The following is a 13,028-nucleotide window of genomic DNA, read 5'->3' as shown; positions in this document are numbered from 1 at the left end:
CAAAATAAAAGAGGTTCCCATTGATAGAAAAGGGTAACAGGAGTCCGGAGCACAAGAGATTGGGGACATAACAAACCCAGTCAGCAAAGTCCAAATTAGTAATACATCAAAATATAAAGGACCAACACAGTGGTGGGATATGGAACGGGGAGGGAAAAGGTGGTGGACTTGAGGTAGAGGGAAACAACACTTGTCTGAGACTACAAGCCGAGTCACAGCCATCTAAGGCATTGAGAACATCTTAGAACAATCAAAGGTATAATCAATTGTACTTAACAGAAGAATTAAGAAATAAGGACAGTAGAATAAAGCAAGAAGGAGGGTCAGTCCAGGACTCGCTAAGGGACTGAAATATATTGAATCCATGGATCCCAGGTATTATCAAACGTTTTAGTATTATTGTGAAGAATACAGGTGAGTCTGTCATTAACCATGATCCAGTTAAGCTTATTCTTGACATAGTCAAGTGGAATTGCCAACTGCTTCCAATATTTAGCAATGGTAATTCTTGTTGCCAACAATGTATAGTTTATCAATTTATGTGACTTTCTGGAAATGTCGTCAGGAATTTGTGAAAAAGGACTGTCTCCGAGGCTCTGCAAATATTCACTCCCATCACTGAGTAGATAAAGTTAAATATTTGGAAAAAAACACTGGTGACTACCGGGAACTGCCACCAGATGTGGTACATAGTTTCCATCTGGCTGCAATGCCGGAAGCAAGTAGGTGATGAGGATGAGTGCATTTTGGCAACCCAAGTAGGGACTAAATATCAATGTAGCAATGTTTTATAATTTGCTTCTATTAATGTGTTAATTGGTATTTTAGACAATGCAAAGGCAAAGAGGACCATCTAATAAATTGAGTTTGTATCGGATAAAAGAGACAATCTGATTGGAGGGTATCTGTAGCTTGTCTTTAAAGTGCTGCAAAGAATATATTCTATCACCATTGAGAGAGTCTCCTATCTGCAACAACACTTTTTGTTGATCCACCATTGAAATGGGGTAGGTACCAGTCAGGCACAAACTCAGGATTGCAAAAAACAGGAGCCAATGGTGTATGCAGAGATGATAAAGATTTATGGTGGCGTACTCTATCCCGGGCGGTCAATTAACATGCTAATGTGTGACACAATATAGGAGGGTGTAACCGGTTAGGAAGCCATAACAAGGAGCCGATGGCAATAGGATGACAGGAAAAAACCTTTAACAGAAACCCAAAGGGGTGTAGGCTCCCTGGCAGAGGTGTAGGCCAATTCAGCAATTTGTACAGCTTGGAAATAAGCTTGTAGATTAGGAAGGCCAATCTCACCTTGTGGCTTTGAGGCATATAATGTCAGTTTGTTCATCCAAGGTTTTCTATTACCCCAAATAAGGTGGAGGACCTCGGCCTGTAAACTCTGTAAATCACCTCTCGGAACTGCTATCGGTAAGGTTCTAAAATAGTACAACAGTCAGGGTAGGAATGTCATTTTAATAGTTGATTCTGCCAAACCAAGATAACGAGTAGTCCGCCCAATGGCAAAGATTGTTAAAGTTTTTAAAAAAGGAGGGGGGGGCGTAATTAGCCTGATAGTCTCGATAGAAGCAGTTAATTGAATCGTTAAATATGGCAAGGAATGGTGTGTGAAAGTTAAGTGTTCCGGAGAGTCTGCTCCATAGAAGAGGGTAATGAAACGTTAAGAGCTGTCGTTTTTTTGAGAATTTAAGAAAGCCCAAAGAGTTGGGAAAATTGGCTTAGAAGAGATGGCAAATTAGGTAGTGACCTGAGGGGCAGTAATATACATAAGAATGCCATCCGCAAATAAAATACATTTGTGTTCCTGTTGCCCACAACAGATACCATGGATGTAGGGGTGGGAGCAAATCACCATAGCTAAAGGTTCAATTGCCAATACAAAAAGCAATGGAGAGAGCGGACAGCCCTGTCTTGTGCCATGTCAGATGGGGCACAATGAGGATCTATAGCCTCTAATGGAAACTTGAGCTGAAGGAGTATCGTATAAAGTGTTCAAGAAATGTGAAACCAAACACAAATGCCTTCAAGGGTGGCAAATAAATATTCCCAAATCAGGCTGTCAAAACCCTTGTGGAGGTTCGAATGAAAAGAGCACAATTTCCCTGAAAGAGGAGCATCCCACTTAGAACATACAGCAGAGATCAAGGTGATAGACCAGCGATCTCATCTAAAGTTTGCTGTCCAGTTGTGAAGCCTGACTAATCCTTTTGAATATACTGCACAAGAAAAGATTTAAGACGCAGGGCCAAAAGTCTCCTATGAATTTTCAAGTCACAATTAACGAAATTGGGTGATAATTAAGAACATCAGTAGAATATTTATTAGGTTTGGGAATTACACTAATCTATGCCTTCTTCTCACCTAGAGGAACCACACCACCATCTCTTAAAGAGTTAAAATAAAGGGCCATATGGGGAAGACGTTCAGAAAATTTTTTATAATATTTATTAGGGAGACCATTGGGACCAGGCGATTTATGTGATGACAGGATCTTAATGACCTTGTGGAGCTCTTCACAAGTAATAGGCTGTTCCATGAGCTCTCTATGGGCATCAGTGAGAAACGGAAGAGGCAGAGTCCCCAAAAAGTATTGAATTGAAGGACCAGCAGTCTGAGGCTGACTATAGAGTTTAGCATGGAAATTGTGGAATTCCTGGAGAATCTTCTGAGGATCCTGCAAAATATGACCCCCGAAAGCCTAATTTTAGGGAGCGCCAACTGAGTGTTTAGGAATGAGTTTGTGTAACAGGTCAGGATTTGGGGTAGTTTTGTGTTGGGTGACTAAGGCTTCATATTCTTTAAGTCTGGAGGACAGTTGGATAAAAAAGCCTCTGACGGAGGACTTATGAGCTGCCCAGTTAACAGCAGGCATAGTATCCTCTGCCTTATTAATTACAAGGTAGGAGTTTAGATGATCAACAATGTCCAAGCAATAAGACTCCTTACTAAGAAGCAACTCATTTAAACTCCAGTGTGGTTCGGCCAGTTTACCCATCAAATTGGAAAATGTCAGCACCACAGGGTCATGGTCTGACCAGGGTGTAGGTGCAAATTTAGCCAGTGGTAATTTTAGATAACTGTTCCGAGAGGAGGAAAACATGGTGAATACGAGAATGATTATGAGCCATAGAGAAATGAGTGAGTCTCTAGAAGTGGGATTGGCCTCCCTCCAGACATCGACAAATAAATAGAGATATAATAATTGTGCAAATTTGTGATTTTGCTTAGAAAGGGATTTAAATTCAACAGCATGAGATGTATCTAACGTATGATCTAAAGCCAAGTTTGAATCACCCGCCAAGATAATGTCGCCCTCAGATTCAGAGGATAAAGACTGAAATGGGGATTAAATATGTTTTATAACAGAAAGTAGATATTTTCTCCCCTCGCCTTTCAGGACAGCACCTGGAGAGAGTGCAGCTCCACCCATAACACAGGAAACACTGCAACTTAAAAGTCTGCGTCTTCCACATGCCTTCAGTTATGGTGTTTCCTCTGCCATGGTGGAAGCGCCGAAGGAACCTGGGTTATGAGGAGGCTGTGCTCTCTTCAGCGTTTGGAGTGCGTTGGTCTTTTACCTCCCAGATGGATCATGAGGACCAGCCCAGCTCCTTCCTCTGGTTGGGGGGGTCCTTTTCTGCTCAGGGGAGCGGTGACCAGCCGGGGAGTCCTGCCACACTTTTTCCTCTCGCAGGGAGCGGGTCTCCCGGGTTTCCGGGCCATGGGAAGCCTACAGGCAGCTTCTGGAGGTCCTGGCTGGTCCAACCGGCGGGGAACATCGCACAGCGGGGGCATGACGGCATTGGTTCCAGCCGCTGCAATGCAAGGGGAGGAGGCAAGTCGGCAGGTGCTTCCAGGTCACCAGGATGCTGGAGACCGGCGGGAACTTTAAAGGACCACAGGTCTCGGTAAGCTGCGCTCTCTGTAGGATGGAGGAGACAGAGGGTCCAGCAGTGGCGGCAGAAGCAAGCGCATCATGCACCAGCCTAGTCCAGGTAAGGGGAGTACAGTGGTGGCTTCTATCCTTACAGTGGGGCTCCTTCGATTTTTCTTCTGGTATGTTCTTTGTTGCCTTCCCTGGGAAGCCTGCTGCTGTGGCACAGAGGTGACTGCTCTGCTGCATGGCTCAGGGGGATGACTTGGGGGTAGTGTGAGCTAAGTCTCCCCCTCTCTTCTCTCTCGTACCTTCGCACAGTGGGTTAGGAGGGTGGGCTGAGGAGGATCCGGCTGGATGGGAGTCTGATCTGGGTTTTTTCTGTTGTCCTGCTCCTTTCCAATTTTTTAGGTCAAGGCTATGGTCAAGACAAAGGGGGTCACACCAGTTAAAAGGAAGTGTCCGTCTTGTAGGAATCCCCTGAGAGAGTCATGGCCAAAACCGCTTTGTAAAGTATGTGTGGCAGATTTAGTAAAAGAAGAATCTTTGCAGCAATGCAGTCACATGTTTGCTTCTGTCAAGAAGGGATTGTCGGAGACTCTGGGGTCAGTCCAATCCTTGTTGGATAAACTGACACTTCACCCTGCTTTGCAAACATAGCACCTTGTCCAGTCCATGGCCGTCCTTTTCAGGCCAAAAGGAAATCGGCGACTCGAAGGGACAGAGAGAGCGTCCTTCCATTCCTCAGAGATTTGGAGGAAGAGGACGGTGAGGAGCAGGTTGCAAGCTCGTCCAGATACAAACTATCGTTGGCAGAGGTGAACGACCTGCTGAAAGCAATATATATGACGCTGGAAATCCAAGAGGAGAATGTCCACCTGTCAGTCCACGATAAAATGTACAAGGGCCTGAGACAAGCTAAACATAGTCTTCCTGGTCCATCAGGTATTCTCAGACTCAGTAAAGAAGGAATGGAAGGATCCAGAAAGGGGTCCTTTCTTTTCCAAATCTCTAAGAAGGTTTCCCTTCGAGGAAGACGAGTCCCTGGTGTGGAATAAGAAACAGAGGTTGGATGTGGCATTTTCGCAAGTTTCAAGATGCACTGACTTGGCTTTTGAGGATATGGACATTCTGAAGGATGCAATAGATAAGAGGGCAGACTCACTCCTTAAAGCGTGGGACTCTTCCCTGACCAACCTCGAGCCGGCTATGGCCTCCATGGTAGTGGCGAGAAATTTGGAGTGTGGGTTAGAACAGCTGAGTGATCATGTCAAGGCAGGGAACTCCAGGAGGGAGCTTTTGGAGTAATTCTTTCTAAAAGCTGTGAAGTATATGGCTGACGCATCGGCAGAATCTATCAGAATGACAGCCAGGTCTTCAGCATTGGTCAACTCGGCAAGGAGAGCCATCTGGCTCAAGACCTGATCGGGAGACTCGGCTTCTAAAGTGAAGTTATGCGGAATCCCCCTTTCGTGGAACCTGCTCTTTGGCCCAGATGTGGAATCGGTGCTGGATAGAACAGCAGATAAGAAAAAAGCTTTCCTGTGGAAAAGTAAGCAACCAGTCAGAATTTTTATCTTTTTTCACAAACTCAAAAACATAAGGAACAGGCCCAGAAAAGAAATTGGAGTTTCCAGAGAATAAGGGGTAAAGGAAGGAGGTACTCTTCAGACCCCCAAAGAGGCCATCCAAGAACCAATGACATCTCTCTTCCGGTGGGAGGGAGGCTTTGGACCTTCTCCTCACTGTGGGAAGAAACAACATCAAGTGCCTTTGTCAGAAATATTGTGACCCAGGGGTATGGCCTGGAGTTCTCCCACACCCCACCATCCAGATTTTTGTGTGTCCAGTCCCTCAAGGAGTCATGAGATGGCCTCATCAATGACGTCCCTTTTTGAAGGAGCTGATGCAGCAGGAGATCATCATTCAGGTGAGAAGGGAACAAGAAGGCTGAGGGTTGTACTTGCACATCCTCTTAGTCCAAAAGCCTTCAGGGAAGTTCCGTCTAATCTTGAATCTGAAGTTACTGAACTTATCCATTCAGTACAAGCACTTCCGCACAGTTACAATTTTTTTCAGTGAGGAAGCTGCTATCCCTTGTTGCTTTATGGCGACTATCAATCTGCGGGATGCAGTTCCTACGTTTGGTGGTCAATCTGGGATTGTCCATCTGGCACCTGCAGTGCTTTACTTCGGCCTGTCATCTTCTCCAATGTTGTTCACCAAGGTCGTGGCAGAAGCACTAGATCCTCTGAGGTTGAGAGGGATTTCGGTGGTGCCATACTTAGACGACCTACTCGTGTTTGCAGAAACCAGGACACAGGTGCTGTTAGATCTTCAGACCACTCAGGCTCATCTGAGAAGCTTAGGATGGCTGTTAAACCTGGAAAAGTCCAACTTGATTCCAGCCCATAGAATAAGGTTCCTGGGATATATCATAGATTCCATTCAACAGAGGATACTCCTTTCGGAGGAGAAAATAGGATCCAGTTGGGCCTTAGGCAGGTTCAGTGCAACCTGTCGATGTCAGTCAGAGTGGCCATGTCCGTTTTGGGACTGCTTACTGCCACCATCCCAGCAATTCAGTGGGCCAGATTCCATTCCCGTCCCCTCCCAGGGGGGCATCCTGCATAAGTGGACATATCCAGATCCTCTGGACATGCCTATAAGGATCGCTCCAAAAGTGAAGAGGGCGCTTTGGTGGTGGCGAGATCCAACATATTTAGGGAAGGGCCTGCTATGGTAATTTCCAAAGTCCAAACATCTAACGACAGACACGAGTGCATGGGGGTGGGGAGCCCACTTCAGAGATCAGTCAGCACAGGGCCCGTGGTCCAAAGTGGAGGCCAGGAAGTCCTCAAACTGGAGGGGATTGAAAGCCATCCGGCTGGGTCTTCTTTCCTTTCAACAGTCAGCAAAAGAGCAGCACATTCAGGTCCTATCGGACAATATAACAGTGGTAGCTTACATTTCAAGACAAGGGGGCACAAGGAGCAGGGAACTCCTGGAGTTGGCACTAGAGGTCCTGTCTTGAGAAGAAAAGAATTTGGCCTCCCTCTCGGCCATTCACTTAAAGGGCTCGCAGAATCAGCTGGCGGATTTCTTGAGCAGAAGAAAAGTAGTAGAGTCCAAGTGGGGATTGAATCAGGATGTGTTCCAGCTGATCTCAGAAGCCTGGGGTGTTACTCAGGTCGACCTGTTTGGAGCGATTCAACCTAACAGCTTGGTTCTTGAAGAACTCCTAAGAAGAAAGGGGCTATCAGATAAGCTTATTGCCACCTTAGTCTCAAGCAGGAAAGTGACTAAAGCAATATATCTGAAAGTATGGAGAAAGTATAATTCCTGGTGTTCAGAGAAGGGTTTCCAGGTGAACAGAGTCATGTCAGTCCTGGAATTTCTCCATGAAGGAATGGAGAAGGGCCTAGCTGCAAGCACCCTTAAATCTCAATATCTGCATTCCGGGAGAAAAAGTTATCCCAGGAGGTGCTAACTATTAGATTTTTTTTAAAGCTTTGGCCAGGACCAGGCCAGCTTCAGTTAAAGTTTTTTTTTTTTTTCCAAAATGGGATTTGTCTTTAGTTTTACAGGGCCTCACAAAGAAACAGTTTGAGCCCCCTAGAGGAAGTGTCGGTGCAAAATTTAGTTCTAAAAACCATTTTTCTAATTGCCATTATGTCAGCTCGAAGGATTAGTGAGATCCAGGCGCTGTCGATTTCCGAACCTTTTTTAGTTATTTTTTCGGACCGAGTGGTCCTTAGAACGGATCCGGGCTTTCTTCCGAAAATCTCCTCATCCTTTCATCGTAAGCAGGAAATAGTATTGCCTACCTTCTGTACAGCTCCAGCTAATCCAGGGGAAGAGGCGATTCATACTTGAGAAGATGTCTGTTGAGATTTTTGGAAGTGTCCAAGGGGTTTAGAAAGTCGAACTTCTTATTCATACTCTTTATGGGAAACCGCAAAGAGGAGACAGTCTCCAAAAGTACTCTGGGCAGATGACTCAAACAGGCCATCAAAGAACCCTATGGGGCATTAGACAAAGTTAATCTGGAGGGGGTTGCAGCACACTCCACAAGATCGGTGGTGGCCTCTTGGGCTGAAAAGGCTGGTGCATCTCCAGGACAGATTTGCAAAGCGGCTACTTGATCCATTTTTTCCACATTTATACGCCATTATAGCCCAGTCTTTCGGCAGGAAGGGCCTGCAAGTGGTGGTCCCACTCTAGAGGTAAGTTACTCGGTTATCCTCTCCAGGTGTTGTCCTGAAAGGTGAGGGGAGAAATCCTTAGTTGGACTTACCGGTGACGGTATTTCTAGGAGCCTTTCAGGACAGCAGTCTCTAACCCTCCCTTTTTTTACTATGTCCGTAATTCTGTGGTTGGCATGGTATCCGTTTTTTCGCTTTCTGTTTTCCAGTTTGTCAGAGGTTACTCGGTTATAACTGAGGGCATGGTGGAAGAGGCTGTGTTTCCTGTGTTGAGGGTGGAGCTGCACTCCCTCCAGGTGCTGTCCTGAAAGGCTTCTAGAAATACCATCACTGGTAAGTCTAACTAAGGATTTTTTCCAAAAAAAATCTTTCGTCTTTTTCTGTTTACATAATAAAAAAATAAAAACCCAGTGGTGATAAAATACCACCACAAGAAAGCTCTATTTGTGTGAAAAAACATGATATAAATTTAATTTGTGGACAGTGTTGTATGATTGTGCAGTTGCTTTAACTGGCAATAGCACAAATGCCCTGGTCATGAAGGTTGTAAAACCCTGCAGATATCAAGTGGTTATTGTGGAGTTACAATACAAAAGGAGGGTCAAGTATGATAGTATAATGTGACATAAAGGTCAGGTTGCACAGTGACCATGTCATAAAAGAAAAAAGTTGAATCTCATATAAAAATTCCCCTTTAGATATACAATGCACAGCTTATGAGTGTAAACAGTATCCATGAGCTGTCACACCTGTATACTGATCTATATCTCAATACAGTAGGTCATATCAAGCTTGAGTGCAAATAGATTTAAGAAAATGAGGGGGGGGGGGTGCCTAATGTACAATGCACAGCACCATCAAGGTATTCTGATATCTGCATAACTCCTTCCAAGAGCAAGTCCACTGCCTGTATCAGAGCTGGTGGCTCCTGGAAGCAGGGTGCTGTGATGATTTCAGGAAGCTGTGTACAGCACTCTGCCGGCCCCTCCCACCAGCTATGATCTGCCTGCATTGCATTGAGAAGCACAGGGACCCATTTATTACCCCACTAGGTCTGAAATAAAGTATTTAATGAAAACATGTTTTATTTAAAATGTCATTAACATGTTGATGAGGGTAGAAAGGGACCAGGGAAGGCAAAATGTTAGGCAGAAAATAAATGTCATCTTAAGTGTGTTGAACAGTTCTCCATTCACCGAGCCCTATGTCTGTGTACCTGCCTTCATAGGTGATACTGCTGCTATCACTTCTGCTGGGAAGAGGCTTTTGAAAGTTTGTCCAGTCATATTACATGGATTTTACATGGTTTATTTTTATTTATTTTATTTATTTATTATAGAACAGTTGTTACTGACTGAACTACCTGAATGAGGAGATTTGAGGTGTATAAACAATGATGTCTCAATATTAGCAATAATATAGTTTTTTTTTTTTTTGTTTTTTTTTTTTTGTGAAGAGATCAAGACCTTTGCAAATTTCTACTTTTAATAGCAATGAAACAACGTTTTTTGTTTTTTTTAAGTGCAGATTTATCACTTTGATTCTGTATACCATTTCTTTTTATTGTAATAGTTTTTGGTTTGAGGGTCCGGCTCTAAATTAGAGCTGAGAATATGTACACAAACTGACTGCTCATTTACTGGGTTTACCAGGTTTTTTTTTTACACGTTTTGCTGTTCAGTTTGATTTACTGTGATGTGTGGGCACTTCCCAAACTGGACACACAAAGGGGGGGATTTACTAAAACTGGAGCACTCAGAATCTGATGCCGCTGTGCATGTTAACCAATCAGCTTGTAACTGCAGCTTGTTCAGTTAAGCTTTAACAAAAAAACAAGCTGATTGGTTTCTATGCAGAGCTGCACCAGATTTTGCACTTTCCAGTTTTAGTAAATCCCCCCCCCCCCCCCCCAAAAGTATAGCAACATAAGATGACAAAGCTGGCTGTAGCTTTAACCAAGCATTTAGCAAGCTCAAGTAGACATTTACTAATCATTTAGTGTTTACAGAGCCCAGTGGTGTCCCATAGCTTGTTGAATTCTCCCTGAAGCCTAATAATGGTTTGTATAAAGCTGCAGGCAGAGCTTCCATTCCAGGCTAGAACTGAAGGATGTTTCCTGAGCCACAAAAAATCTGATCAAAGCTCAGTAAGTGCTTTGTAAATGCTGCACAATGTGAAGTGTTTACAAGCTTAGATTAACATATAGCTAAGAGAGTGACATAGGGTTTCTGCAATAAAAAAAATGTGAAGAGACGTGAGTTCTACATTTTGGAGGAGTGAGAAGGAATTATGAGTCATAAGCTCCATAGTATATACCCTTGGAAATTGAAGGAGAGGAGCTCCTTCTAAAAGCTTCAACTGTGCCAACAAATCTGGACTTGTTGCAATTATTAGTTTCCTCCACCATAGGCCATTATATTCTCCCAATAGCAGTTGCTGTCCTTGTTTTCTTCTCATCAATAAAGTGGAGGTGTCCGTGACATTATAGGTCTGGATGAATACTCTCCTGACTTGTCACAATATGACAACAATATATTTTTTATAAAAGCTCCACCTTTTTATCATGAAAAAGCCATCCATTACAAGAATCCTAAACAATGGCCATGGTAATATATTGTCTGAATTTTACTGATCGTTTTGCTATCTTTTTAGGCCGTGCCACCCTCCATGACAAAGCATCGCTGCGCATTGACCAGGCTCGCTCACAAGATCAGGGCTGGTACGAGTGCAAAGTGCTGATGCTGGAGCAGCAATACGACACATTTCACAACGGCAGCTGGGTTCATCTGACAGTGAACGGTGAGTATGGTGTATGGGCAATGCCAGAGGATGAAGAATGATCAGAACATATGATAAGGTGTGTTCTTGGTGCTCATTATATTCACATTGCCTCCTCTGCCTGGTATAGGCAATACCTGACCAGTGTCAGGACACGCTGCAACTCTTAGCTCTACAACTGAATTTAGTGTTTGCTTTATGAATATTTTAAGTTTGGGATGGAGAACCGTAGCTTGGTGGCATGTTGACCAGATACATCCATTTTGGATCAGCTCTCTGTTCCCACACTCTTCTTATAGAATCTGACTGCCTACAGGTGTGCTCCAAGGTAAGTCTCTATAAGAACGCTCTTCTAGGGGAACTTTCAGTAGTGTTCCAAGACCTGTTGTGGGCACAGAAAAAATATCACACTTTTCTTTCTTTCAGCATCCAAGTTATTGCCAAGTGTTCCAGCCTGTTTACTTATTGTACTGAATAGACGGAGGATGTATTTCTAAGACACAATTATAGTGATGTGTTGTGCACAGAATATTACTCTTCTGGTTCTGAATTGTTATAATTTGGGAGTATTTTTTCCTCAGAGGATTGATCCGGAAGGAGTTGGCCCTGTGTGGCAGATTTGACCCCAGTTACCCCAAAGGTGGTTATTTATTTTATTCTGAAGTTGAAGAGAGATGGACTTGGCAGATGAGCCTTTTATTCAGCCACCTTCCCTGTATGGAACCCCCATATAAAAGTTAAATCGGCTAGATTTAGGGTGAATATTTTGTACCTCAGGTGATACATTTGTGTCCCCTCACAGTTCTATCTTTTTCATGTATTTCTTCTATGTGATATACCATGCCATAATTACAGTAATTGCACATTTATGTTTTCTTCTGCCAAAATTCGCTCACTGTTCAGACATTCAGAACTTTTATCTTCAGCTTTTTAGGGGGTTTGGTTGGAGAATGTGTACTGAGCTTATTGTACAGATCTCCCTGCTGCCATCTGTGTGGGTATGCAGTCGGTGATCCCTCGCTGTCATATTGTATGTTTTGGATTCCTGGTTGTCATACTGTAAATTCCTGATCCCTGGCTGTCTTATAATGTAGATAAATAACCATATGGACCACGCATAAGTGCAAAAATCAGCATGAATTGTATAACAAAATAAACAGAATTAAATAGATTCAGTCCCAATAAGGGGAAAAAATGGTGCAGAGTGCTGATATTCTACTGTCAATTTCTTAATTGTGAACTCCGTTTACAATACAACCTGTGCTCAGAATAGTTCCCCACATGGACTGACACTCGCCATCATCCAATGACCACCTATCTCTAGGAGGGTCATTTGTGCTTTGGGGACTATCCCAGTGAAACAGTGTTGCTAATGGTAACCACTTTTCCTCCAAGTGAGCTGTATCTGTTACCAACTTTCTCCTTTCCTTATCCACAGGATGTTTAAAATCGTGTCCGTTTTCTTGAATTTTTGAAAATATTATTATATAGCCCTGATCCCTGGTTGTCTTATTATATAGTCCTGATCCCTGGCTTTCTTTATTATATAGCCCTGATCCCTGGCTTTCTTTATTATATAGTCCTGATCCCTGGCTTTCTTTATTATATAGTCCTGATCCCTGGCTTTCTTTATTATATAGCCCTGATCCCTGGCTGTCTTATTATATAGCCCTGATCCCTGGCTTTCTTTATTATATAGCCCTGATTCCTGGCTTTCTTTATTATATAGCCCTGATCCCTGGCTGTCTTATTATATAGCCCTGATCCCTGGCTTTCTTTATTATATAGCCCTGATCCCTGGCTTTCTTTATTATATAGCCCTGATCCCTGGCTTTTTTTATTATATAGCCCTGATCCCTGGCTTTCTTTATTATATAGCCCTGGTCCCTTGCAGTAATAGTGTATCTATGACCCCCCACTGTCAACATGTATATCTCTGATTCCTGGTTGCCCTATTGTCTTTGTATCCCTGATTGTCATATTGTCTCTGTGTGATTTATGCCTATCTTATGGTATCTCTGTTCATCATACTGTATATCTCTGATCCCTGATTGTCATATTGTATTTCTATGATTTATGCCTATCTTATGGTATATCTCTGTTCATCATACTGTATATCTCTGATTCCTGGTTGTCTAATTGTATATCTC

At 43.3% G+C, this 13,028-nt stretch overlaps 1 protein-coding gene and 1 pseudogene across 5 annotated transcripts in view; both read left to right on the top strand.

Moving 5' to 3' along the window:
- The window catches only part of LOC149452862 (protein turtle homolog B-like), an 85,048-nt gene that overhangs the window by 21,032 nt on the left and 50,988 nt on the right, over window positions 1-13,028 (top strand). For all 5 annotated transcript variants that reach the window (XR_016314823.1, XM_089688896.1, XM_089688895.1 and 2 more), the window contains exon 3: window positions 10,753-10,899. Coding sequence is in view for 4 of the 5 variants with exons in the window: in XM_089688896.1 (XP_089545022.1) it covers window positions 10,753-10,899 (147 nt within the window). In the remaining variant the exon portion in view is untranslated. The remainder of the gene's footprint in view (window positions 1-10,752; window positions 10,900-13,028) is intronic.
- LOC149452863 (uncharacterized) lies at window positions 3,888-6,648 on the top strand (annotated as a pseudogene).

Source organism: Staurois parvus, unplaced genomic scaffold, assembly GCF_062004578.1.
Source record: "Staurois parvus isolate SC_StPar_1 unplaced genomic scaffold, SC_StPar_1.0 ptg000458l, whole genome shotgun sequence".
NCBI lineage: Eukaryota > Metazoa > Chordata > Amphibia > Anura > Ranidae > Staurois > Staurois parvus.
The sequence above is the reverse complement of the archived record's forward strand: the minus strand, read 5'-3'. Positions and strand labels throughout refer to the sequence as shown.